The 26,800-nt window shown below is 46.3% G+C and overlaps 3 protein-coding genes across 9 annotated transcripts; all 3 read right to left on the bottom strand.

Annotated features, from left to right (window-relative positions):
* Positions 1-6,238: 6,238 nt before the first annotated feature.
* LOC120661752 (protein FREE1-like) lies at positions 6,239-11,863 on the bottom strand. Of its 3 annotated transcripts, XM_039940683.1 has the most exons (10): positions 11,417-11,863; positions 11,069-11,329; positions 10,812-10,898; positions 10,581-10,712; positions 9,726-9,860; positions 9,294-9,359; positions 9,099-9,209; positions 8,425-8,517; positions 7,766-7,796; positions 6,239-7,710 (listed from the first exon to the last, which is right to left on the bottom strand). In XM_039940683.1, exons 1-10 carry the CDS (start codon positions 11,846-11,848, stop codon positions 6,524-6,526), a joined length of 2,535 nt encoding a protein of 844 aa, XP_039796617.1. In that variant the 5' UTR covers positions 11,849-11,863; the 3' UTR covers positions 6,239-6,523. The 3 variants fall into 3 exon arrangements, with proteins under 3 accessions (XP_039796617.1, XP_039796615.1, XP_039796616.1); XM_039940681.1 differs by having other exon boundaries at positions 11,069-11,863; XM_039940682.1 differs by having other exon boundaries at positions 6,239-7,677; positions 11,069-11,863.
* Positions 11,864-20,665: 8,802 nt separating this feature from the next.
* On the bottom strand, positions 20,666-21,460 carry LOC120658987. The gene has a single exon (XM_039937080.1). It carries the CDS (start codon positions 21,185-21,187, stop codon positions 20,861-20,863), a length of 327 nt encoding a protein of 108 aa, XP_039793014.1. The 5' UTR covers positions 21,188-21,460; the 3' UTR covers positions 20,666-20,860.
* Positions 21,461-21,928: 468 nt separating this feature from the next.
* LOC120661751 (adenylyl-sulfate kinase 3-like) lies at positions 21,929-26,196 on the bottom strand. 5 transcript variants are annotated; one of them, XM_039940676.1, is made up of 7 exons: positions 25,789-26,193; positions 24,966-25,112; positions 24,134-24,283; positions 23,879-23,997; positions 23,710-23,794; positions 22,865-22,911; positions 21,929-22,376 (listed from the first exon to the last, which is right to left on the bottom strand). In XM_039940676.1, exons 1-7 carry the CDS (start codon positions 26,156-26,158, stop codon positions 22,278-22,280), a joined length of 1,017 nt encoding a protein of 338 aa, XP_039796610.1. In that variant the 5' UTR covers positions 26,159-26,193; the 3' UTR covers positions 21,929-22,277. The 5 variants fall into 5 exon arrangements, with proteins under 5 accessions (XP_039796610.1, XP_039796609.1, XP_039796613.1 ...); XM_039940675.1 differs by having other exon boundaries at positions 24,966-25,115; positions 25,789-26,192; XM_039940679.1 differs by having other exon boundaries at positions 24,966-25,115; positions 25,779-26,033.
* Between the last annotated feature and the right edge of the window lie 604 nt (positions 26,197-26,800).

Here is a 26,800-nt window from a genome sequence, read left to right as displayed (position 1 = left end):
CACCCTGTTGTTGAACAGGTCATGCAGAGGTTGATCTGTAACTACGATTATCCTGTGGGCTTCGAAGTAGTGTCGAAGCTTTCGAGCAGACATGACTACTACATATGCAATTTTCTCTAGCTCTGAGTACAGGAGCTTCGAGCCAGCTAGAGCTTCAGATATGAAGTAAACTGGTAGCTGCTTCTTCTTCCCCTCGGTTTCTCTCTCGAGCACGAGCGCTGCACTGACAGTAGAGTAGGATGCCGCGATGTACAGGAGCAACACATCCTTCGGGTCAGGTGAGGTCATTTTGACCATGTTCTGGAGATGGTTTTTGAGTGCCCGGAGGGCTTCGCTTTGCTCGGGGCCCCACTCGAATTTGTTTGCATTGCGAAGGACCTTGAAGAATGGTAGGCTTCGGTTAGCAGAGCGAGGGATAAATCTGTTTAGGGCTGCTATCCGCCCTGTGAGCTTCTGTACATCCCTGATGGACTTGGGCTCCTCCATGTTCCAGAGAGCTTTTACTTTGTCAGGATTTGCTTCGATGCCTTTGGTGGACACGAGGCATCCTAACACCTTTCCTTTGTGAACTCCGAAGATGCACTTGCTAGGGTTCAAGGACAGGCCTGCTTTTCTTAGGCTTGCGAAGGTTTCAGCCAGGTCTGCCATATGATTGCCTCTTATTGAACTGGTTACTACAATATCGTCAACGTAAGCCAGAACATTTCTTCTGAGTTGGTGCTCCAGGACCACCAAAGACATTCTTGAAAAAGACTGTCCTGTATTTTTCAATCCTTCGGGCATCCTCACGAAGCAGTAGGTGCCGAAGGGGGTTATGAAGCTTGTTTTTTCTTCGTCTTCTTTCCTCATCCAAATCTGATGGTATCCGGAGAAGCAATCCAGCAGAGACATCAGTTGACTGTTTGCCGCATCATCAACAACTCTATCGATTCTTGGCAGCGGGAAGTCATTCTTCAGGCAGGCTTTATTGAGGTCAGTGAAATCGATGCACATGCGTCACTTGCCATTCTTCTTTTTGACCGGAACGGTGTTTGCCAGCCATGTTGGGTATTTGACTTCTCGGATAACTTTTGCATCTAGCAGTCTCTGGACTTCGGCCTTGACTGCTGCGACTTTTTCATCTGCCATTTTGCGAAGCTTCTGCTTCTTTGGCTTGATGTTTGGGTTGATGTCCAAACGATGCTCAATGATATCTCTGCTGACGCCCCGTAGGTCACTGGCGGACCATGCGAAAACATCTTGATTCTTGCAGAGAAATTCAAGAAGTTCTTTTTCTTCCTCGGGCTCGAGGGTTGCGTTGATGGTTACCATTTTGTCGGGTAGATGTACGTCAAGGGGGACCTTCTTGACTTCGCAGTCTTCCTCGAAGGTTACTTTCTCGTTGTCTCTTTGCTGCTCTTTGGTGGCAGGCTTGGATTCAGTCCGAAGGTTGTGGACATTTTTCTGGCTTGGGGTGTATCCCCGCTCTATGTCCCGCGCAAGTTGCTGGTCCCCACGGACGGTGATGACCCCGCGGGAGCTGGAATCTTCATGCATAAGTACAATTGATGTACGACAGCTTAGAACTTGTTGATTGTCCCCCTTCCTAGGATTGCGAGGTATGGGTAGAGCATCTCTACCACATCGAAGGTGATGTGCTCTGTTCTTGCATTGGCCGTGTCTCCGAAGGACACAGCAAGCGACAGTTTGCCGATTGCATTCACTCTCTTTCCTCCGAAACCCATTAAAGGGATATCCGAAGGTTGTAGCAGATTTCGGTCGATGCCCATCTTGTCGAAGGTGTCGGAAAAAATGATGACTACAGAGCTGCCAGTGTCAACCAGTATCTTGCCAATCCTCCAGCCTTGAATGTTTGCCTCGATGACAAGAGCATCTGTGTGAGGGTAGCTGATGAGGTTGACACCTTCTTCGGAGAAGGTGATCGGAGAGTGTGACCACTGGGTTCTCTTGGTTGGACCTTCGGAGATGATGCAATGGACTTGCCTGAAGTAGTCTCTGCGCTGTCTCTTGTTCTCGAAGTCCAGGGTGGATCCTCCGGAGATGGGCATGATCATTCCGAAGGTTGGCAGTGCCGCGGGTTGGCCATTTGTGGTTTGGTTTTCTTGTTTTGGTGGGTGGGCTGGGGGTGGTGGTAGCTGCTCTTGTGTTGGTTGAGCTTGGGTGGTGGGTTGACTAGGTTGTGTTTGAGGGTTTGGCTGCAGTTGCCAGTTGTGGTTGTAGTTGTAGTTGAACATGGGTGGGCGGTATGCTTGGGTAAATGTGGGGGGGTAAAACGAACGAAGGTTGTGTGTACTGTATTTGTAGAGGAGCTTGTGGAGTCTGAGGCCATGTAGTGTGCCCAACTAACTTGGCTTTTTTCTCGGACTCCATTCTGTCGAGGGTCTTTTTCTTCTCCGGGCATTGGTTTGTTCTGTGGTCGGAGTCAGACCCGTGGAAGTAACAGAAGAAATTTTTGGGGTCGCGCGAAGGTCCATGACCTCGGCCCCTTCCTCTGCCGCGACCTCTGCCTCGTACTCCGGACGAAGATTGCTTGTCATTTGAGTGCTTGGGTTCTGACTCTGGCGGTATCATGAAGGGATCGAAGTTTATCTAATACTCATCATCATGCGAAGGTTCCAGAGGTAGGATGAGCTGCTGAGCTGGCTGCTCTTGCTGCCGTGTTTGCTGATTGTATTTTTCTTCCTGACGCATGATTCTTCTTTGCTCGACCCTTCTGCGGTGGTCGGCGTCTGACTTCGCGTACTTCTCTGCTTCTGTATAGAGCTCCTCCAGGATCCTCGGGGGCTCTCTTGTGAGATGAGAAGTAAGCTGGCCAGGCAGGAGACCTTCAATGCATTTCTTGATTGCATCCTTCTCTGGGAAATTTGGGATTTGAGCCTTCTTCTGCACGAACCTCCGGAAATAGTCATAGAGAGGCTCACGATCATGATGTGGGCATTTGAAGTCTTTCACAGTGTTTGTATTTGGCCTTCTGAATCCCTGAAAGTCCTTGAGGAGCCTGCCTTTCAGCTGCTACTAGTTGTTGATTGATTGCGGGGGGAGGTATGAGTACCAGTTGGCCACGGAACCTTCGCAGGCCATGACGAAGGACTTGTCCATGGTTGAGTCGTCACCTTCGGCCGAAGCGATGGTTGCTTTGTAGGCCATGAGGAACTGGGTTGGATCAGTTGTTGCATTGTACTTGGGGAGCTGTGTAGGCTTGTAGCCGGGCGGCCATGAAGTTCGCTGCAGAGCGACTGAGAGTGGCGAGGTCGGGTCATATGGGAGGTTGACCGGTGGTGGCCTTTGGTCTTCATTGTGAGCGAAGGTTATCTGGTGGATAATGCGATTTTCTTGTTGTAGGGAACCTTCGGGCATTTCTTGGTATGCCCTCTGCAAATTCTCAACTTCAGCCTCCATTTCTGCTAATTTGCGCCTGGCCTCAGCTAGCTTGTTTGCCTGGTCCAGCGCCCTCTTTTTGGTGGCGAGCGGAGCTTCGATGTTCCTTTTTTTCATTTCCAGGGCTTTGAGCTTGAGTGCTGTCTCTGTGAGCTCCTTGGATTGGTTTTGGTGAGCTTCGGTGTTTTCGATGTCATCAACCAGATCTCCATGAAGAACAGCTTCGTTGCTGGTGTCTTGAATTCGTGTGTTGGCTACTTCGTGCTGCTTAGCGGTGTTGCTTGTGGTGCCGGCGGAGGTTTTCTTTTTCGCTGGGGCCATCGAAGGTTGTTTCACGAGCTGGAACGGTGGGCGCCGCTGTTGGGATCTTAGCTTCTTTGATGCCCAGATAGAGAGCATGGACAATATGAAAATGGCAATGAAAGTAGAAACTAAATTCTCCAGTAATAGCCAGGAAAATTCAACCCTCTACACTGTGGAGTGAGGGGGCTATTTATACCCCTAGCCTTCGGCCGGGTTTTCCTAAACTGCTCCCGTCCAACTCATTTACAGCTCACTTACAACCGGTTTCAGGGTAAAATTATAAGGTTAGAGGTGTACAACTCCGACCTTCTCACGTATTCAGGTGTACAAACCCGACCTTCTCACGTATTCACGTTTTACACGCACGCTCGAACCAGGCGAAGGTCTTCGTTTACTTCGGGGAGCTCCAGGGTCACAGCCCTGAAGGTTCCGTCAACGAGCGATCAGCCGTCACCTTCGTTCCCGAAGGCGATTCCTTTACCCGAAGGTCTTGGTCTTCGAACTTGTGCTTCTGAGCAACCGTTCGTCACCTTCGGTCGGACGAAGGCGATATCCTTCGTTACCGAAGGTCTTGGTCTTCGAGCTTGCGTTTCTGGGCAGCCATTCATCACCTTCGGCCAACCGAAGGCGATACCCTTCATCCCCGAAGGTCCTGGTCTTCGAACTTGCGCTTCTGAGCAACCGTTCGTCACCTTCGGTCGGACGAAGGCGATATCCTTCGTTACCGAAGGTTTTGGTCTTCGAGCTTGCGCTTCGGGCAGCCATTCGTCACCTTTGGCCAACCGAAGGTGATACCCTTCATCTCCGAAGGTCCTGTTCTTCGAACTTGCGCTTCTGAGTGACCATCCGACACCTTCGGGTACGCTTGCCTTCCTCTCATTGGGGCCCTGCAGATGAGTTAGGGAGCATTTCCGAGGATGAGGGCTTGACCCGAAGGTCCATTCCCCAACAGGGAGAGACGCACCGTAGCGCCTTTCTTGCCTGCTGATGGTTGCTTCAGGAGGTGGCCGGACGGTGGCTCGGCGCCGTAGGGCTGGAATCCGGCGAACATGAAGGCGGCGTGCATCACCATGCCCAGCCGGCCGACGATGGTGTCCTCCGCCGCCCACTGGCCGGCGTCCAGAAACTTCTGCAGGATGCTTGTTGCCATGGTGATTGTCCCTGTCACGGTTGTTCGCTCTATCTCATTCTCAGCTGTGATGCGATAGGGACTCAAATGCTAGATACTATATGATGTCCCTGTGCTAGTTGTGTGGCCTCTTGGAATCTTTGTGGTAATTAACCGGAATTTTTCCGGGAGACTTCGTCGCCAAGGGATTGACTCTGCGCTCAGTCAATGTATATGCTTATTGCTTCGTGTCCTAATCCTCTTTAGATCCCAAGATGAGATTGGTGACAAGGACACTAATCAAATTATATATATTATTTTCCCCTCTACTATGACCAAATGGAAAATGCTCGACTTAACAACATCCGACCAAAGGTTTACATGAGCTGGAGTTAAATGTTGTCAAATAAAGATTGTGATCCTACTCCTAGTATAGTGCTATATTACAATTACTAGCTTAATTAGAGGCACACTTGGTTGCTGATCATCACTGAACCATGCTATTAGCCATCACACTAGGCACACGGGTGAGGCATAATATAGCTCCGAAGCGTAGACATAACCGATTATTTGTTCTTCCCTACATATGTCACAACTTTTCATTGGCAAACAACTAACGTGCAGTTGTGAGACATTGCAGGTTATGATCCTGTTCATAGTATTGTTACAATTCGGCAAACGCAGTATGGCTACTTCCTATATCCTTGAGTGTATGGACTGACTCCTATGTAACGAAAATTATTCACAAACATAGATCTACTTGGTTTTTCCTCCTCATGATAATTATCTGGTGCGCATAATACACTTGCAGGTTCAAATTTCAGATTTAATTTTCTCATTGTCATGACAAAACAAAAGGAGCGAGGGCATACTCTTCGCTTCTCTTTTCTTATAATTGCCATTCATGAAAATAAGTTGTTGCCTGGTGCCTTGTTATGTCCGTTGTCACCTGTGGCAATTCATCAATTTATAACTCTAGTCCTATAGCACGAGGAAGGAAACTAATGAATCTCTCACATTTTTTTTACAATGAACGGGAGGAATAAGACCCTACTGATTATATATTAAAGAGTAAAATAGTTTTTTAAAGAAGAAACCTTGGATAACAAACTTAAAAAGGAAAAGGAGAGGAATGTTTTTTCAACTAGAAAGTTATAGATATGATCGAGATCAACAAATTTTGTGTCGAATATGTTCCTGGACTTGAGTTGTAATTGGTAGTTGAGGTCTTAGGGATAGAGGCCCCCCCCCCCCCCCCAAAAAAAAATCTGAAGGGTTGATGTGCTCGACAAGACTTGGGATACTGATGAGGTGCTCAGAACAGAGGAACATTTCCACAGATTCATTGCGTTCTTCGATATTCAAGCAGGCACAGTTCTGACCCTCTCGAATGGTTTAAGTTCGGCCACATCTGCAGCACAATCACCAATGGCTGGTATTTAAGTCATATTGCAAAAAATGCCATCTCTATTTGGTCAGCATGGAATCAGTTTATCAACCTTTTAACAGAGGTGGTACTGCAGCCCGAAATAATACTCACTGAATTTTGTTTTCCACGCCACAAATTAAAGAGTGCGTACGTGTGATATCACTTATCATTAATGATCTCATAGATGACAACATCTCTCCATGACTGAGATTCCTAATCCAACAACTGCATCTCGATCGCTCAATTAAATTGCATGTAGGCAGACCTCTGTCTGATCTGATCAGCAGCCCCCACCAGTTAATCATTTATCGATGCTTCCATCGGTTACGAGACGACGGAGAGTGGATCACGCCGGCGCCACGCCCCTTCCTCTTCTTGCAGTACTTCCCTTCCCTCTTGCTCCGGTGGCCGCCGGTGGTGTACATGTACTCCTCGCCCCTTGTGGCGACCGTCTCCGGCTCCGGCGGGTCAGCGATCCAAGAAAACAGCGGCGGCCAAGAGATTTTCCCAGAGAAAGCAGGAAAGTAATCGCAGAGGAAGAGGGGGCGGCAGATTCTGTCCCAGGGACGCGGCCTCGCCATCACATACTTCTGCTTCCAGCTCATACTACGCAGACGAAGTCGCAGAAGAAGCGCCGCCCGTGCCTCATCCTCAGGGAAGAACCAACACCGGCGTCGGCGCGCGTCCAGGGCCTCGTACAGTGGCTTCCAGAGCTGGGCGCCAGCGTCACGCCCCTCCACCAGCTCCTTCAGCTCCCGGCAGGTGCACGCCACCCTCGCCAGGTCCTCGCCGTCGGTGAGCTTCCCCAAGATCACCACCATGATGTCGTCGGGCATGGACAGGAGGCCCGTCACGCCGTCCGGCGAGAACATGGAGCTTCTCAACCGCACGCCGTTCCTGTGGCACAGATCCACGAGGAGCGGCCAGCACACGGCGTCGGAGAGCTCCCCGCAGATCCGCGAGCCCCGGGGCTCCGTGTCAGCCATGGCGCCGGCGGAGAGGAGCGGCGCCACGGTGGCCAGGTCCAGGTGCTCCCGGTACAGCTTCCGCACGTCGCCGTCCGCCGTGACGAGGAACGCGAGCAGCGCGATGTCGCTGCCCCGCGCGCTCAGCATCAGCACGGCGGCCTCCGCGCCGCCGTTGCCGTTGCAGCGCTGCGCCGGCAGCTCCCGCGCCGTGTACCAACGGCAGAGAGACACAGTTTTTTCGCGAACTTTCTTATTAACTGGCGGCGATTCTTGCTTGAGGAGGTAGCCGGACGGTGGCTGGGCGCCGTAGGGCTGGAATCCGGCGAACAGGAAGGCGGCGTGCATCACCATGCCCAGCCGGCCCACCATGGTGTCCTCCTCCGCCCACTGGTCAGCGTCCAGAAACCTCTGCAGGATGCTCGTCGCCATGCAGGTAGGGCATGCAACTTCCCTCATTCTGGTACCAGATGCACCACCACCAGATGCCGGACCTTTCCAAGCAGAGATTTCAGAATTTTGATGCACTGTAGTTTGTAATTTGAAATTGAAATTGTAAAAAGGATGGAAAGCAAGAAGTACCTGAAGACTTGCGGTTCCGCTCCATTTCCTCCTAATGGCAGCATGAATTTGTTTAAAATCATTGATATTATAATAAAAACTAAACACTATATTTCAACTCTGTGATTCATCTTTTTTCTCATTGACTTTTGTGGATAACCAAAATGGTGCGCAATTTCCTGAAGGAACTTAACAAGATAAAAAAAAACCTTTTTTCGAACTTCGTACAACTTCATCTAGTTAGTTCTTGAATGAAAATAACCGGAAGCTTGCAACATATAGCTTGCAGGTAGATTACAAATCCGGTAGACTTTCAATATAACGGGCCAAGTTGCGACAGCAGTATTACCATCACTGGGGAACATCGACACTGCTCATACTAGCCTGTCTCATACCTAGGTTAGTGCCTGCTGATGACTTATCAATGCATGACAAGATGTGCACTAAAAAAATTTGGTTGCAAAACCGTACACCCACAACTTGGCCATTTTTTGGCAGAGGATGATCTACGACATCACATCAATGTTGCCATGAAGGGAATGATTGCCACATTTCTGGCACTAATACTTGATAAACCCAATGAATGCAACCAAATTTTGACTTCAAATCAGAAATGCCCAATTAATTCAAGTGCACATGCCAGTTAAAATGGTTAAATGAATGTATGACAAAGGAAATACCTTAAGTTTTCTTGCAAGATCTTCATGACTTTGCACGGTTGCAGATCTGCTGGCAGCTTCCTTAGCCATGCTAAGCCTTTGCGTGACCTCAGCCTGTAAGATATAAGAACCGACCATTATGAACACATCGCATCGCAGCAACACCAACAACCAAGCATAGTTCCATATAAACCTATGTGAGATCCTAATAGTGTCTTTTGCAGTGAAGTACTACCTAGAATAGAACTTACTAAAACAAACGTATAAGTAGAAAAACACCAAGTAACCATACACAAGTAAGGGATTTATTTAAGTTGGTACCAACAATCTAGCAAATAATTTGGTGAGACTACAATAGCTACAAGGTGAGTAATAATTAAGCAAGCACCTACAGTAACCAAACAGCCTTAGCTACAGGGTGTTTACTGGTTATGCCACAATGAAGTAACATTACGAAGCAAATTAGCAAGAGGAGCTAGAGATCTAACAGTGCAATCCTTGTTCCAGACCGCTAGCTACAAAGAAGTGACAACTGACAATTGAACTGAAAATTACAAAGCTGGGTAGCCTTGTCTTAAAAATGCTGGCATTCATAAATGTGAGGTTGAAAGAAAGAGCCAACGAAAAACTAACATCAAAGCAAAGTAAATCCAGTCAATGTAAAAAAAAAGTAACAATTGAGTGGCAGAATGTACCATGCATCTATCACAAACTCGGACAAGTGGAGCATTATCCTCAGCTGTCAGAGCAATTCTTCCCTGACTGCATTTGTCACAGAAGATTTCACCACAGTTCCTACAATGATGCTGCGGAAAAAGAACCATCTCAACACATTGAAAGTTTACCATAAGAGATAACAAGTACATGAAGAAAGATGTGATATAGATTACCCTGCGATTAAAAGGACTAAAATCAACAGCACATGAGTGGCATTTCTTGGCAACCTCATCTGGAACCTACAAACGTCACGGAAGTAAATCAAATAATGCAGATACTTAACACAATGACAAGTGAAGAGACATAATAATCATAAAATTAAGAAAGCGCGATACAAGATGATGAATACCACCAAGAAGAATTTAGAATAAGATCCATAACACTAACATAAACCAATAGAAGTGAGGTGATGAATGTGATCGGAAGAAATGCTTAATGAGGGTTAGAAAATGCATGTAACCAATTTCATAAATGCAGCAGTGCACGGCAGATATTCTTATCAAACTACCATGTCAAACAATATCCGCAAGAAAATAGCTACACTAGAACGGTTCCTATCTTAATTGTGTGGTCAAGTAATCATTCGATATTACAGCTCAGCTTACCCAATGATCTTTCACTTCATCAACAGGTTTTGCAAACATCCAATCAAAACCTTTCTTCTTCTCATTTGATTGTACCACAGGTTTGCCAGCATCCACAGGTCCTTTGTTTCTAGCATCTTCACCAATCTCCTTAAACTAATTATACCAAAGCACAAAGTTAATAAGTGTTGCTCTATTTATCCACGCAAAATTGCTTTTGAATGCAATTGCATGCATAAATGACCCACTGAACAAAATACACCATCAAGGAGATAGTCAGCCTACATCTGTACTGGAATTTATAAGAAAACATAGGCAAGTTTCTACATAGTCAGGTTTCTACAGATATTAAAGATAAAAGATTAACAGCCCCATCCGATATCCAGCTTATCCAACTTGTATCCCTTTCCAAAACAAGAAAGTGCGCAGTTCAAACTCAGCAACCTTTGAGATAGAATAAATCAAAAGGGCAACATGGCAGTATAGAATAACGTGTCATTTTGCTAGTTCTATGTTATGTGAGTAGAACTTCTGAAAAATAAAATGCTCAAGACAGAAGCCATATATTTATTGTTACTACTTCCAGTATACAAGTCAATTCAGAAGCCATATATTTATTGTTCCTATATTTGATTATAATCAATAATCACAATGGACAACCCACGGAAAGAAACTAAGACATCAATCTCTTATTTAGTTATATGTGCATGGAGGATTTTTAAGAAATGACTGAACCATTTGAGATATCATCTTAAAAACTGTTGCATGTTAAATAGAAATATAACAAAACTTGGCATCACCTAAGAAGCATTTTTTTAGTAGCTACATGAGGCCAGATATTATCAGGGATAGGGAAAAATAGTGTTGCCGCAATACCTGCACTGTTGCTGCTGTCACAGTGTCAAGCATAGTATTGGAAGTATAACTGCTTGACTTCAGCCTAATTCGCTTTGCTTCAATATCCACTGATGTCTTTGCCCAGAATGCAAATATAGTTGAATCCAAAACCTAAATAAGCACCAACAGACATTAATCTCACTAACCGCTGCATATCTGTATTACGGAAAAACAAACATTATTTTCATAAGAACAAGTAGGCGAACTGACCTCCCATCTCGTCAGTGAATCAAGGGGATAAATTCTTAGGGTCCTGCTTGTATTTGGATCAAGCATGCGAATTCTATCTAGACCAATCTGCAACAGCACCATCAAGACATCTCATGTATCAAAATGACAGTTGAGTTTTCTTTGTCATCAATGGCAAGGAAGATTAGTGGATCCTAGCAGGAAACCGTCAACACATCCCAATCTTCAAACATATTTTCCAATGATGCATAATTTCATCAATCTTATTATTACTGTACCTGGCAAAGCACATCAGTAGGATTCCCAGCGCCCTCTGGAAGCAGCTTAACCCGAAATTTCTGTGCACCGCCACTCGAGTCCTCATGCGTGTCCGCTTTTGGAAGGGCCCTCGCGATCGCCCCAAAGCTCCCACCCCCACTGCCACCGCCGCCGCCGCCGCCACTGCTCCACGGTTGCTCCTCCCTTCCGGATGGGACACTGATCGACCGCCCATAGTCATCAAACAGCGCGGATCCCGACCGCGCCGGGGCCGTGCCGCGCTCCCCGTACGGCTCCGAGCCGCCGCCGCCGCCGCTGTACGCGTACGCGCCCTCGTTCAGGTAATCCTCGTTGTCATAACCCGCGGCCGGCGGCTGGTACCCGCCCCCGTAGTACGGGGCGTCGTAGGGCAGCGGCGGGGGCTCCGCGGCCGGCGGGGCCGCAGGCTGGGTGGGCGGCGGCGTGTAGGTGTAGTACGGCTCCGGCGGGTAGGGCGCGGGGTTGGTGTTGTAGGGCGGGTACCCGGCACCGTACTGGGGCTGTGTGGGCGGCGGCTGGGAGTAAGCCGGAGCGGAGGGCGGCTGGTCGGAGTAGCCTCCGCCGACGGAGTAGGGCGGCTGGCCGGCGTAGCCTCCGCCAACGGAGTAGGGCGGCGCGGAGGCGTAGCCCCCCGCCCCCGCCCCCGGCGCCGGTGCGTCGGTAGCGGCTGGATACGGGTTGGAGCCCGGGGGCGCGTACTGGTGCGGGTAGTAGTGGCCGACGGGGCCGGATGCGGCGTAGTCGCCGCTCCCGTGCTGCATCTCCGGTGGCCGATCGGGCGGCGGGCAGCGCTCGCGGCCGGTGGCGCCGACGAGGTGGATGGCGAATTTGGTTTGATCCGATTCGTTGAGGCGCGTTTGCGTTCGTTGCACGGGGAAAGGAAGGGGGAAAAGAGAAGGTGGGGGTTGCTTCGGGAGGGGGCAGGTTGGCGTGTTGGTTTCCATCTCGGGATTTTTATTCGTTTTTGGAGCGTGCCCGTGCGTGGTGGCCGTTCGATTCGGCCGGCTGGTGGCAGTGGACGGCCGCGATGGATATTTTGGGGATTCCGGCTCGCTTTTCGCGGGAGTTCGCCGGCCGCGTCGGCGTCGTCTTGACTGCGCGTCCGACACGGCGGGGTGAGCGCGCGGACCGAACTGGGTAGCGGGGCTGCCATCGTATTAGAAGGCCCAACTTGAAAGTTGGGCCTCTTCTTCTCTGTCCGTGGATTTATACATGGGCCAATCTACGTGGCCTGGCAAGCCCATTGTTTTTTCCTCTTAAAACAATTTCATGGCAAATGGTGGAGAATTCTGGCAGAAAATGAAATCGCTCGCTTCAAAGAGCTAAGTTTTGAGGAACTTAAGGCCTGCATTTCAATTACATTTTTTCTTCAATTCAGAGCTCGGATTTGTAGTGACTCAGTACATGTTAGTATTGGCAACTAATCTCATCCACTCTGGTTCCTAAGGTTAGTTGGAATTGTCGAGCATTGTTTAGATGAGATCCAATTGAATCATTCTGGTATGTTCTGTTGGAGTAATGGGCTTGGCCCATTTATTCTAAAGCATTAAAAGAATTTAAAGCTCACTATTAATGCTAGGGAATCAATGTTTAATTCCGTACCGGGAATTGAGGAGGATCTCAACCGACTTAAAAGGTGGACTTCTTGTACACCACTTGTGAAGCCGGTAAGAGGAGGACGGTGAACCACGCGAGCTCGCTCGCCTCGCCGGGCCGGGCCGCGGCCGCGGCCGCGGCGCGGTGTGATGGCTATTTTGCCGTTGACAGCAATTAATCGTGCGATTAAACGTGCAATTAAATCTGTAATTAATGGCCATAACCGCATCACCTAAATGACTCTGATGGTGTCCAGGTTCAACGATCCTGAGCACCTGAGTCACTATATAAGGAGTGCCATTCCCCTCATCCATCCAGCACCAGAGCACTGAGGCAACTCGGCTCCTCTCTTCTCCCTCTCCAGTTGCAACAACTGAGTTCCCCAACGCTAATTTCTGCGCGCACAGAATTAGCATGAGCAGGCCTCCGAAACCTTGCTCGGTTTTTGGGTAACGCTTTAGCGTGACTGCTCAAAAATACTAAGGCTTTGCCCGATTGTACGACTACTTCCTGGTGGACGAGCCGAACGACTACGTCGACTACATTCTGGTGGCCGAACGACTACGTCGACTACATCTTGGTGACCGTTCGTGGGACTGCACTGCGAACTTCTTCCTGCACCGATTTAGTTCGACTACTTCGACTGAGGCCAACCGAGTAGATGTCTACTCCAGTTGGTAACAGCGCAGCCAATGCCTCCGGCAACGGCCCCGCTTTAGGGTACTCCCTGAAACTTTGGTTATTTATATTGTTTATGCTTATATGTGTGATAAGTATAAACATGTTCACATGTTTTATTTTACTCCTTAAAGTCATAGAAATATTGCTAGTTTATACATTTAATTTTGGAATTAAAATATACCGAAAATTGCCTATATTTCTAACAATCCAAAAACCTGATTATGTTAATAGGCTTTCGGTATCTAGCTTTGCTGCATCAATCAAACCATCACCTTTTGATGGTTCAAATTACAAACGTTGGCAAGAGCGGCTTATACTGTGGTTAACACTATCGAGAGTGATCCATGTGAAAGAGGGTAAGCCTGAACAATTCTCTCCAGAGGAAGGGAGTGCGTTCGATGAGGCTGATATACTCTTTCGAGGCTTGATCATTAGTGTTCTCGGTGATAACCTGGTGGATTCTTATATCCGGCTGCCAACTGGCAAAGCTTTGTGGGATGCTCTTGAGGCTCAATATGGAGTATCTGACGCCGGGAGTGAGTTGTATATCATGGAGCAGTTCCTTGAGTACAGGATGGTCGAAGACCGTTCTGTAGTGGAACAGGCTCATGAAATACATACTCTGGCAAAAGATCTCAAAAATTGCAGTAAAGAGTCCCCATGTGTGTTACCCAATAAGTTTGTAGCTGGAGGTATAATCTCTAAGCTGCCACCTTCTTGGAGGGACTTTGCTACTTCTCTAAAACATAAGAGACAGGAGTTCACAATAGATGGACTCATAGGGACTCTTGATGTTGAGGAGAAGGCGAGAGCAAAGGACATATGTGGGAAAGGAGTTGTTGGTGCTTCAAGTGCCAATCTTGTTCAGAAGAACAACTCCCATAAGAACAAGAAAAAGCCACCGCAGAACCAACCAAAGACTAAGAAGACAACCACTTTTAAGAAGAAGAAGAAGACGGGAGCTTGCTATGTGTGTGCTAGTACGGATCACTTTGCTGCAAAGTGTCCGAACCGCAAAGGCAACGACTCCGCCAACATGGTTATTAGCGAGCCTGGAGGAACTTCGGGGTACGGTAATTTATTACCTACTGTTCTTTCAGTCTTTGGTTCACCCGAGTGGTGGGTTGACACTGGTGCTAATATTCATGTTTGTGCTGATGCTTCTTTGTTCTCTTCTTACCAGACCGGCGGGACTTCCTCCTTGCTGATGGGGAACGGATCACATGCGCGTGTTCTTGGTGTTGGTACGGTAAATCTGAAGTTTACTTCGGGGAAGACCGTGCAGCTGAAGAACGTGCAGCATGTCCCCACCATCAAGAAGAATTTAGTCAGCGGCTCTCTACTGTGTAGAGATGGTTTCAAATTAGTCTTTGAGTCCAATAAATGTATCTTGTCTAAGTTTGGTACTTTTGTTGGAAAAGGTTATGAAAGCGGAGGTTTGTTCCGTCTTTCTTTGTCAGATGTTTGTAATAAAATTGCATACAATGTTATTAACGTTGATGAAACAAATGTTTGGCATTCGAGGCTTTGTCACGTTAATTTTGGTTGTATGATGCGCTTAGCTAATTTGAGCTTAATTCCAAAGTTCACTTTTGTCAAAAATTCTAAGTGTCATGTATGTGTTGAATCAAAACAAACTCGTAAGCCTCATAAGACCGCGGAGGCAAGGAGCTTGGCACCCTTAGAATTAATTCATTCCGATTTGTGCGAAATGAATGGAGTGTTGACAAAAGGTGGTAAAAAATATTTCATGACTTTGATTGATGATAGTACTAGATTTTGTTACATCTATTTGTTGAAGTCAAAAGATGAAGCTTTACACTACTTTAAAATCTATAAAGCTGAAGTAGAAAACCAACTTAAGAGAAAGATCAAAAGAGTTAGGTCAGATCGTGGTGGCGAGTATTTCTCAAATTTATTTACTTTATTCTGCGAGGAACATGGTATTATTCATGAGAGGACGCCTCCCTATTCACCTCAGTCAAATGGGGTTGCCGAAAGAAAGAACCGCACTCTAACGGATTTGGTTAACACCATGTTAGATACAGCGGGACTTTCCAAGGAATGGTGGGGTGAGGCTATATTGACTGCATGTCATGTCCTAAACCGTGTTCCTACAAAGAATAAAGAGATAACTCCTTTCGAGGAATGGGAGAAGAAAAGGCCAACACTGTCATACTTACGTACATGGGGTTGTTTGGCAAAAGTGAGTGTGCCAATAACCAAGAAACGTAAGTTTGGACCTAAAACTGTGGATTGTATCTTTCTAGGTTATGCTATTCACAGCGTTGGATATAGATTTTTAATAGTGAAATCTGGAGTACCTGACATGCATGTTGGTACTATAATGGAGTCCAGAGATGCTACATTTTTTGAAAACATTTTTCCCATGAGAGATGAAACAAGTTCATCTAGGCAAGAGTTCATCAAGGATGATGGCTCTGCTGAGCCGATAGAACACAATGAACATACACTTGTAGAAAATCCTGAGGAGGATAACAATGATGCTCTGAGAAAGAGCAAGAGACAAAGGACTGTAAAGTCTTTTGGTGATGATTTCATTGTATACCTCATAGATGATACACCCAGAACCATTGAAGAGGCATATTCATCTCCTGATGCTGACTATTGGAAGGAAGCAGTAAGGAGTGAGATGGATTCTATTATGTCTAATGGAACCTGGGAGGTCGTTGAACGTCCTTATGGATGTAAACCGGTTGGATGCAAGTGGGTGTTCAAGAAAAAGCTTAGGCCAGATGGTACTATTGAAAAGTACAAGGCTAGGCTTGTGGCCAAGGGTTATACACAAAAAAGAAGGAGAAGATTTCTTTGACACTTATTCACCAGTTGCCCGATTGACCACAATTCGAGTGTTACTTTCCTTGGCAGCCTCTTATGGTCTTCTCGTTCATCAGATGGACGTTAAGTCAGCTTTCCTCAATGGAGAGTTAGAAGAGGAGATCTATATGGATCAGCCGGATGGGTTTGTATCAAAGGGTCAAGAAGGAATGGTTTGTAAGTTGTTAAAATCTTTATATGGTCTTAAGCAAGCGCCTAAGCAGTGGCATGAAAAGTTTGATAGAACTTTGACCTCTGCCGGCTTTGTTGTGAACGAAGCTGACAGATGTGTGTACTATCGCTATGGTGGGGCTGAAGGAGTGATTTTGTGCTTGTATGTGGATGACATACTGATCTTTGGCACTAGCCTTAATGTGATTAAGGAAGTCAAAGAGTTTTTATCTCAAAATTTTGAGATGAAGGATCTGGGAGAAGCTGATGTTATCCTTAATATAAAGCTGGTAAAAGAGATCAATGGTGGGGTGATTCTTACATAGTCTCACTATGTGGAGAAGGTGTTAAGTCGCTTTGGTTATAGCGACTATAAACCTATCTCAACACCATATGATGCCAGTTTAATTCTTAGAAAGAACAAAAGGATAATGCGAGATCAGCTGAGATATTCTCAGATCATTGGTTCATTAATGTATTTAGCGAGCGCTACAAGACCTGACATCTCGTTTGCTGTAAGCAAACTGAGCCGGTTTGTTTCAAACCCGGGAGATGATCATTGGAAGGGTCTTGAAAGAGTAATGCGCTATCTGAAGGGGACAATGAACTATGGAATTCACTACACCGGGTACCCAAGGGTACTAGAAGGGTATAGTGATTCAAATTGGATTTCTGATGCTAATGAGATAAAGGCCACAAGTGGATATGTGTTTACACTTGGTGGTGGAGCTGTTTCCTGGAAGTCTTGCAAGCAGACCATCTTAACGAGGTCAACTATGGAAGCAGAACTCACAGCATTAGATACCGCCACTGTTGAGGCTGAGTGGCTTCGTGAGCTCCTTATGGACTTGCCGATAGTTGAAAAACCGTTACCGGCAATCCTAATGAACTGTGACAATCAAACGGTAATTGTCAAGGTGAATAGTTCAAAGGATAACATGAAGTCATCTAGACATGTGAAAAGGCGGTTGAAATCTGTCAGAAAATTGAGAAACTCCGGAGTTATAGCCCTGGACTATGTTCAGACGGCTAAAAATCTGGCAGATCAGTTTACAAAGGGTCTTTCACGAAATGTGATAGACAATGCATCTATGGAATTGGGCTTGAGACCCACGTGAGTCATTCTATAGTGGAAACCTGTCCTATGTGATCGGAGATCCCGTGAATTAGGATGGTGAAACAAACTAAAGTCTGACTGTGAGAAGAGAACCTTTGTGAAAAGGGCTCATTCCGTGTATAAGGTACATTTCTCTTCTAATCTGTATGGCAGGTTGGTCTATACCTTAATGTGTGCCAGGTGGTTTCTTTTAAACAAATGAGTTGTTTTCTTGAAACAAAGATGTTGTCCTACAGAACATCTGAAAGGAACACACCTATATGAGTTTGACCACTGGTCATGGTCTATGAGAATTGGGTATTCTCTAGAAACTCATGAAGGGCCTGGAGTATGACTTATAAGCTCCAAACCGCGGGGATGCTTTTGCAGCCTAGTACCAGTGTAGGGCTCTGGTCAAACTTGTTTGCACAAAACTGGCAATTCAAGGCATAGTCCATTGCACAGTTGTGAATAAGTGTAGCATTTGTCCTAGATGGAAGTTCAACTTAACAGTCTCTGTCGAATACTGGTATATCAATGAGAGAATGAGGGTATTTCTAGTGTGGCTTGAATTTCTTGGTGGGGATTGTTGGAGTAATGGGCTTGGCCCATTTATTCTAAAGCATTAAAAGAATTTAAAGCCCACTATTAATGCTAGGGAATCAATGTTTAATTCCGTACCGGGAATTGAGGAGGATCTCAACCGACTTAAAAGGTGGACTTCTTGTACACCACTTGTGAAGCCGGTAAGAGGAGGACGGTGAACCACACGCGCGCGCGCGCTCGCTCGCCTCGCCGAGCCGGGCCGGGCCGGGCCGGGCCGGGCCGGGCCGGGCCGGGCCGTGGCCGTGGCCGAGGCCGAGGCCGAGGCGCGGCGCGGCGCGGCCGGCCGGACGGGCGGGCGGTGCGGTGCGGCGCGGCGTGGCGCGGGGCGATGTGATGGCTATTTTGCCGTTGACAGCAATTAATCGTGCGATTAAACGTGCAATTAAATCTGTAATTAATGGCCATAACCGCATCACCTAAATGACTCTGATGGTGTCCAGGTTCAACGATCCTGAGCACCTGAGTCACTATATAAGGAGTGCCATTCCCCTCATCCATCCAGCACCAGAGCACTGAGGCAACTCGGCTCCTCTCTTCTCCCTCTCCAGTTGCAACAACTGAGTTCCCCAACGCTAATTTCTGCGCGCACAGAATTAGCGTGAGCAGGCCTCCGAAACCTTGCTCGCCTTGAGATCCTGCACGGGATAGGCGGGCAATCAGGTTTTTGGGTAACGCTTTAGCGTGACTGCTCAAAAATACTAAGGCTTTGCCCGATTGTACGACTACTTCCTGGTGGACGAGCCGAACGACTACGTCGACTACATTCTGGTGGCCGAACGACTACGTCGACTACATCTTGGTGACCGTTCGTGGGACTGCACTGCGAACTTCTTCCTGCACCGATTTAGTTCGACTACTTCGACTGAGGCCAACCGAGTAGATGTCTACTCCAGTTGGTAACAGCGCAGCCAATGCCTCCGGCAACGGCCCCGCTTTAGGGTACTCTCTGAAACTTTGGTTATTTATATTGTTTATGCTTATATGTGTGATAAGTATAAACATGTTCACATGTTTTATTTTACTCCTTAAAGTCATAGAAATATTGCTAGTTTATACATTTAATTTTGGAATTAAAATATACCGAAAATTGCCTATATTTCTAACATGTTCACTTAAGAAAACATCAATTCAATTGCAGTAAGAATTTTCTTGAGTTTACTCTGCATTTGTGATCCTTGAGAGTAGCTTGAATTTTTGAAATTTGATGCGTGTGCCTTGGTCTGATTCATGTGCGATCTTTTGACATGTGCTGTCCTCTTTATTAAGAACTTCTGATGTACTGCGTGTGCCCTGATCTGATGCTTTTTTATTTTATTAATGCACTCTTATAAGATCAATGGCAAAACCAAATATCGACTGTTCACCATACATAAGGGTTACCAGAAGAACTGTCTTCTTGGGGCAACCACACACTTGCTTGTGGGATACTCTAATCCATATCTTTACATACTATGAGAAGGTATGAATACATGGATTCTTTTCTCCATTCACTCTTGCCAATGGCCATTCATAGATTGATCTTTTAAAAGCAAAATGTGTCCATAAGTATGTTGATTGGATGTGCTAATGCTCCTGGAAACCATTCGCCATAATACCGAATTAACTATAACTGCACATAGTATAGAATGATCTTGAAAGGGTATATAAGACATTGAGGATGACATGTAGGGAAATCGGTAGCTATATATCATATACAATTTGTACAAAAATTGCCTCTGTGAAGGACTGGCCAAGAAATGTAGCCCTAGAATACTAAGAGTACGGCTGTTTCCAACGAAGTTCAGAAAACGTATCAAGATAAGACCAGTCAGTAGCTCTGTTTTGATTTTTAAATAAGTTATGCCTCGTAGCCATTTCTGAAGCCTAACCCTGAACATTCATGCTATCTTTTTATGCATAGCCTTCTGTTATTTCACTTCAGCATGTAGTAGACATAATGCATTTTATATCCTGACTGAATACCTACTTGCTCACAATCATTGTTGCTGCAGTGCAAATCTAATTTAGGCCTTCCATTAGCAGAGAAGTTGACATGGCTGGAGGTAATTAAAGCACGAAGGTCAATGTAGGCCGCTTCTGCCATGGCTCATCTAATGGATTTGTGGGTGGTTGACAGAGGTTGTTATTGTGCTGTTCGAAATTATTGCTGATTGGAACCCATGGTGACTACTTGATGGATGGGACGAGTCATAGCATTTATCAGGCCGCCAAATAGGTCATGGTTTAGTGGGCTAGAGTGGCTTGTTGCTTTCGCTACTTGATTTATTTTTTGAAGTAATTATATGTATTCTGTAAACCATTATCATTGAAAAATGTTGCGGCCAACTTTGAATGGTTTTGGATTGATATACATCCATAAGACCATAAGAACATAAAAATGTTGCTTAGATGGACAAATATAACCAATTTCGTGATAAGAGTGGGCAGTCGGGCGCGAAGATGAGGGTTAATGTATTAGTTAAGTGCTACTTATGTCGCTTCTTGGTGGGTTCACTTTACAATTTTTTTCATATTATAAATTGTTTTATTTTGTTTGATGATGTAAACACCTTGCTACGGATATGGACCTAGTGAACGTGAAAAATATCAGTTCAACTTCTAGCACAAGGACATTGAATGCTTATTTTCGGGGGAAAAAAATCGGTACATACAAAGGGAGAAAAGGAATTGAACAAACCTAATCGAATTCCACCACACCAAATCGATTATGCAAAAGAACAAACCAACTACAAATCCATTGCATAGCAACCTGTACAATTTCCTATTCCTCCATTCCTCCGGGCAATCAATCCTCCTCCGACGAGGACATGGACGACGACGAGAAGGACGAGGAGGCGACCGAGAGCGACCTCCGGTAGGTATACAGCACCGGCGCCCGCGCCACCCACCCGCCGCCGCGGCCGGACCCGGGCACGTAGTACTCCGGCAGCGGGAGGCAGAAGAAGGCGAAGAGGAAGTCCCCCAGGCGCCCGAGCTCCCGCGCGGGCGGCAGGAAGAGCGCGCGCAGGACCTCGTCCGCGCGCAGCCGCCGCCGCCCCGGGCGCGGCGGGCTCTGGCACAGCTCCGCCGGCGCGCGCGCCGCCACCGCCAGGATCGCGGCGCTGAACACCATGCCGCCCGGCCGGGTTGGTCGGGTGATTGCTTCGCTTCGCCTCCTTGGTGTCTGGTCTTCTTTTTTTCGCCGGGCTCGCTTCGCGGTGTCGCGTGGTTTGGGCGCGGGTTTTGATTTTGGTTGCGTGGAGTGCGGGCGGAAGGCGGCGCGCGACGTACGTGCGCGGCCGTGGCGTGGATGCCGTGTGGCAGCCGGCAGGGCAGCACGAGGGCCGTGGTCGCTCCCGCCGCCGCGCGGGCTTGGCCGTTTTCTCGTGTGCCGCGCCTCCTGCCTGTACGCACTGCGCAGCTGCTGGCGAGACCGGTCGTCTCTTCTCCTCTCGCCAAGCGGCCAAGGTGAGAGCGGTCATTTTCTCGTGCTGAGTGCTGACGGTGACAGAGTTTGTGCCGAGAGCCAGCGAGCCAGACACCAGCGGTAAAAATCGCACGTTGCGGTATGCCGCTGTCCGATTACTTGCCATTTCCAGTGCCCCGGGTCTAACCGGCCCTCTTGTCTTGAGAAAAATCGTGGACCGCGTTACTCCCGTGATACCCATACGACCTTTATGCCCTCGATTACTGATGCCGACAAGCAAAGCCGGATGGAGCCGATGGCAAACCTATGACCAGGAGTTCAAGTTGACCGAAGGAAAAATATACCGAGAGAGATCTGCATCACCAGTCGTCAGAATTGGAGAGCTACCATATGGCAGACGAGAGTGCCGGTAACCCACCACACACAACACGCATCTGTTCCAGCGTGGAGCGTGCCAATACTGAAATCTTAACAGAGTGTACAGCTCGGGAGTGCAGAAACAGAGTATAAAAGACCATTTCTCTTGCATTGGTTGCCGTTGCACCTACCCTGACAATGATTGCCACATCCATACCACCCCAAATGGCTATCAGGATTGATTACAAGTAAGCTACTCCACAAGACAAAAGAAACTAGGAACCATCTAGGCTCATCTGAATGCCACTGGAGTTAGTAACGGAAGAAAATACTAAGGCGTTGGGATCGATAATTACGGGGGCACCCCTGCCAGCGCTTATGACTTATTCCGCGCTAGTCTTATATAAATCCTACCCGAAGATTGCTTCACGGATTCAGTCTACTCGTGAAGGAAGCCTTTCTCCTCAAGGTAAGTAACCACCTGTCCCGCCATGTCAGAAGGTGTGGGGCATACACCGTCCACTTCCTTGATCTCAATCTGCAAGAAATGCAAAAGTCAAGAACCTTTACTTGTAGATCACAAACAGAGATATCAACTTGAAGTCAACGTCGAAAACGAATTGAACATGGTTTTGCTCTCATACCAGGATGACCAATTTGTCATCTTTGTCAGCTAAAAGGTCGATACTTTTAGAATACCTTACAGTAAAAGTCACCTTATACTTTGGAGTTGTGTTATTTGAGACACAATAATAACCTTAACATATAACATTTGACACCTACAATTGACCTATAATGTGAACAGCTACCTAGCACGTTACACCTACACAATTTCTTTATTTAACAGTTAAAAGAAAATGATGAGGATGCTCTTCTTTTCTAATACAATCAACTCCTATGACATTCAATGTCTAGACTTTCAGTAAGGCTAGCAATTTGATATGGACTGGAAGGAACAACCACATTAACACCTTAATAATACACAATTCACATATGAAGATGACATGAAATCTGGTCATCATGTACCTCACAATTCAGTGGTGCTTCATAGGGGTCATCGATTCCAGTAAATCCTGCAATAAAGCATGATTAGAATTTTAAGCAGGACCAGACCATACATGAGTTAACAAAACAGGTTGGATAGATTATTATGAAGACTGTTGGCATGCTCGTGTTGAACTAGGGAAAAAATTAAGATAAGTCTGCACAAAAAACAAACTTTTGCATTGAAAACATTTTCATTTATCACATTCTTAAACTTACTAATTTTCCTTTCTTTTTTACCATTCTCATCTAGAGAACTCCTTGACCTAAACTTACAAATGGACATACAAACACATAGCATGCCCTGGCCTATAACACTTTGGTCCAGGTCATGGACCAGAGTCCACTATCCAAATAAACCAGCTTAACTGACTCTAGTTCAGCAGTTAGGATGAGTATGCAACATGACCCATGTGTGGCTAAATGTGAATTAGCAGTATAGTGATAGAATATAACCTAAAACGGGGGCTTAAACTCTTTCTAGGTGTACATCATTACAGTGTAGCCAAGGAGTAAAAGGGAAGAATATAAACACTTTAGATGGTAAAAAAAAGGTATTCATCCTTACACTTATGCAACATCTAAATTTTGAGCGTTATTGTGAAATCATATTGGTATTAAAGTGCTTTCTCAAAACAAGCATAATTTGACTCCACTAATAGTTCCAATTCTTCAAATCAGGCTGTGATTCGATGTTACAAACAAGCCATAAATGTTAATTACAATTTAAAACATTTCAAGTTTGAACCAAATTTGCTCAGGAGTGCATGTTAAATTGAAGCATCAAACTCTGTAAATTATTTGACCTAGCATCATATGAACCTAACCCTTTATTTTTCCTGCACGAGCAAGCTTATAAAGACCCTTTGGATCCCTTGCTTCACATAACTCCAAGGACATGTTCAAGAAAACCTGCAAAAGTTCATAGGTGTTTGGTGGTAAAATTCATGGATAGCTAAGTTCACTAAAGACAAAATGAATAAATGGACCCCTTACTTCAACAAAGCTACCATCAGATAATAATGCACGGCAAGCTTCACGATCTCTCCTATATGGAGATATCAAACTTGCAATACATACAAGGCCCGCATCTGCAAATAACTTTGCTACCTCACCTGTGCAATGTAGTAGGAAAACTGTCAATTACAAAAGGCTGGAAAGTCTAAAATAATGGCAAAAGCAGGGCTCTGTTTACTATTGTTAGTTTCAGTAAGTTTAATACAGACATTTCTGTGTTTGGGAGACACTTACCAACTCTCCTTATATTTTCAACACGATCTTCAGCTTTAAAGCCAAGATCCTTGTTTAGTCCATGTCTTAAGTTATCACCGTCAAGAACATATGCAAGCTTCCCTCTTGTATGGAGCTCTCGGCCTAATGTACATGCCAAGGTACTTTTACCTTGACAAGGTGATGTAGAAAAAACAAAATTAGATTAAAAAAGTACCATTTTTCTTAAAACAATAGAAGAAGCAAAGTTTCAATTTAAAAATAGTGATTGTTGAAATCTATCATTTACACATTGCCATCCTTCGTAAGAACAGGAAATAGATTCTGAATTATTCCACATTTGCAAGGCTAAGTCCTGAAGATAGTGCGAAGGAAGAATAAGATAATAACAGTGAACGCAATTGACATCAACCATATAAATAGTTAAATGTTTACATTACAGTGATATTTTAAACATTGCAGATTTTCCTTTTAACAACCTTGAAATTATTTGTTCAAAATGCATGGCAAGTGAAGAAAGCTAAAATACATGGTCATTTTTCAGTTACCAGAAGGTAACAACTTGACCATTTATCCGGTCAAAAGAAGGAAAAAGAACTTGACCACCTAGATTTGAGAACAGAGCAGAAGCACTTGAAAGAGATGAACTGAATTTCTGTAAATCTAACAATTCTTGCACTGATTTTTTACTAGCATAGAGTGCACAGAAGCAAAGAGAGAAAAGGTTCGGAAATTACCTAACACGCAATAACAGTGTGAACCATTCAATTACATAACAAGCAATTTAAAGATTGCATTGACAAATCAAGAGGCAGGCAACAAAGCAGTTTGAGAGAAAGGGAGACTTAGTTACCTGAACCACTAAGGCCTGTAATCCAGACGACACAACCTTTCTGCTTAAGTAGCTTCTGACGATCAGCCTTGCCAACAGCACAATCATGCCAGAAGATATTTAATGACTTTGGCACAGTGGATGGCATTGTCGAAGCTTTCTCCTCAACTACTGCAGACAAATACAATCATTAAGACAACAGGAAAGGCTCGAACTATTCTCAACCAAATAAAAAAACATGCAATTTGATTGCCCATGAAATTGATGGATTCTCTTCTTAACGGGTAGCAGCTTTTTATTGCATATTTCATAAACAGTAATGGAACTGGTTGCCACTCAGCAATTGAGTTATCCATACAATGGTGCAAGCAAATTGCAACAGTTCCTCACTCCCATGGCATTAAAATTATCATAAACCATTTCCCCCATCTCCGTCCCTGCCCTCAGCCCCCATCTCCGCCTCACTGTCGCCCTTTAGCTCTGCTACTGGATCCCTTTTGACTTCTCAACCAAGCGGTAGGCCACATAAAAATGCCTGGAGACCACGGCAGCGGTAGGCCACATGAAAATGCCCGCCACCGTCGCGCTCGAGGTAGAGGCCGTAACCCGGAAGACGCTTTTCGGCCCCAAGACCCAAGTCGAAACGATCGAGTGAGAAAAATCGCTGGAAGGAAAGGAAACAGGATCATGGGTTCTACTACTCCGTCGAAATGGAACTAAATCTGAAATTCCGCACAATCCACACGCATCCGCGCCCCCCGATCGGCCAGCGGCGCGGCACATTGGATCGAAACAGCGAGGAGGAGACGGGGAAGGAGAGAGGCGGATACGTGCCTAGACTGACCTCCTGCGGGCTCCTGAATCGGCCGGTCGCCGGCGCATTCGACGAGGGGGCGTCCCTCGCAGTCGCAGCCTCCGTCGCCTGTTACCCTCGTCCCAATCCCGGCGGCTAGGGATCTCGCGGGTCGGTGCGGAGGCAACCCTAGATTCGCGGCGGGGCGCCGGTTCCGGTGCGCGAGCGCGAGGCGCGAGCAGCGGCCAGGGGAGGGAAAGGTGTTCCCACCACCGCTGGAATCGGCACGGGGATCGCGAGGGCACCACCACCACCCCGCGCGCCGCGGTGCGGTGGAGGAGGCGAACCGGAGGCGGGCCGGGGCACGCGGGCCGGGTGGGCGCGCCGCGACCGCGAGGCGTGCCGCTCGTGGGGCGTCCATGGGCGGTGGTGGGGCTCTCAGTGGCTGCTGGCGCCGACGTGTGCTCAGAGAAGAGGGCTTTTGGCCCGCGCTAGAATCTAGCGCTAGAAGAGAATTTTTGCCGCATGAAACGTTGAATGAAGTGTATTTGCAAAAAAAAATTAGAGATGGATGTAATTTTTCACGACGAATTTAATGACGGTAATTAATCGATGATATGCTACAGTAATGCTAGAGTTGATTTTGTAAACTGACTTTATTTGATATCATAATAAACAGTCAAAGTGTCACTATTCACTAGCGCTCTCCAAAACCAAACGGGACCTTTGTTGTTGGCGTCGCGGACACGGGCTTGTAATCTTGCATTGCATAATTTTTTCTAAAAAGAACTTGCACGATAATAATCCTTTTTTTATTATCATTTCCCAAGTCCCAACGCTGCTTCGTGGGCAAACCAGGGAGGCGAGCCGACATTTTTTACCCAACAACGGGGACTCGCTCTGACGCCTATGACGGAGCACCATGCTACAAGCTGACCGCACGATGGGCATGTTTGGATCTAAGAATTATTTCTAGCCCACTTCTTGTTAGTTTAAAATAATTCTAAATTCCAAAACATAGAGGCTAGTTTTTGACTTTTTGCAAATAGACTATTTCAAAAAA

Source organism: Panicum virgatum, chromosome 2N (assembly GCF_016808335.1).
Source record: "Panicum virgatum strain AP13 chromosome 2N, P.virgatum_v5, whole genome shotgun sequence".
NCBI classification, from domain to species: domain Eukaryota; kingdom Viridiplantae; phylum Streptophyta; class Magnoliopsida; order Poales; family Poaceae; genus Panicum; species Panicum virgatum.
Note: the sequence above shows the minus strand (reverse complement) of the source record. Positions and strands in the feature narration are given on the sequence as shown.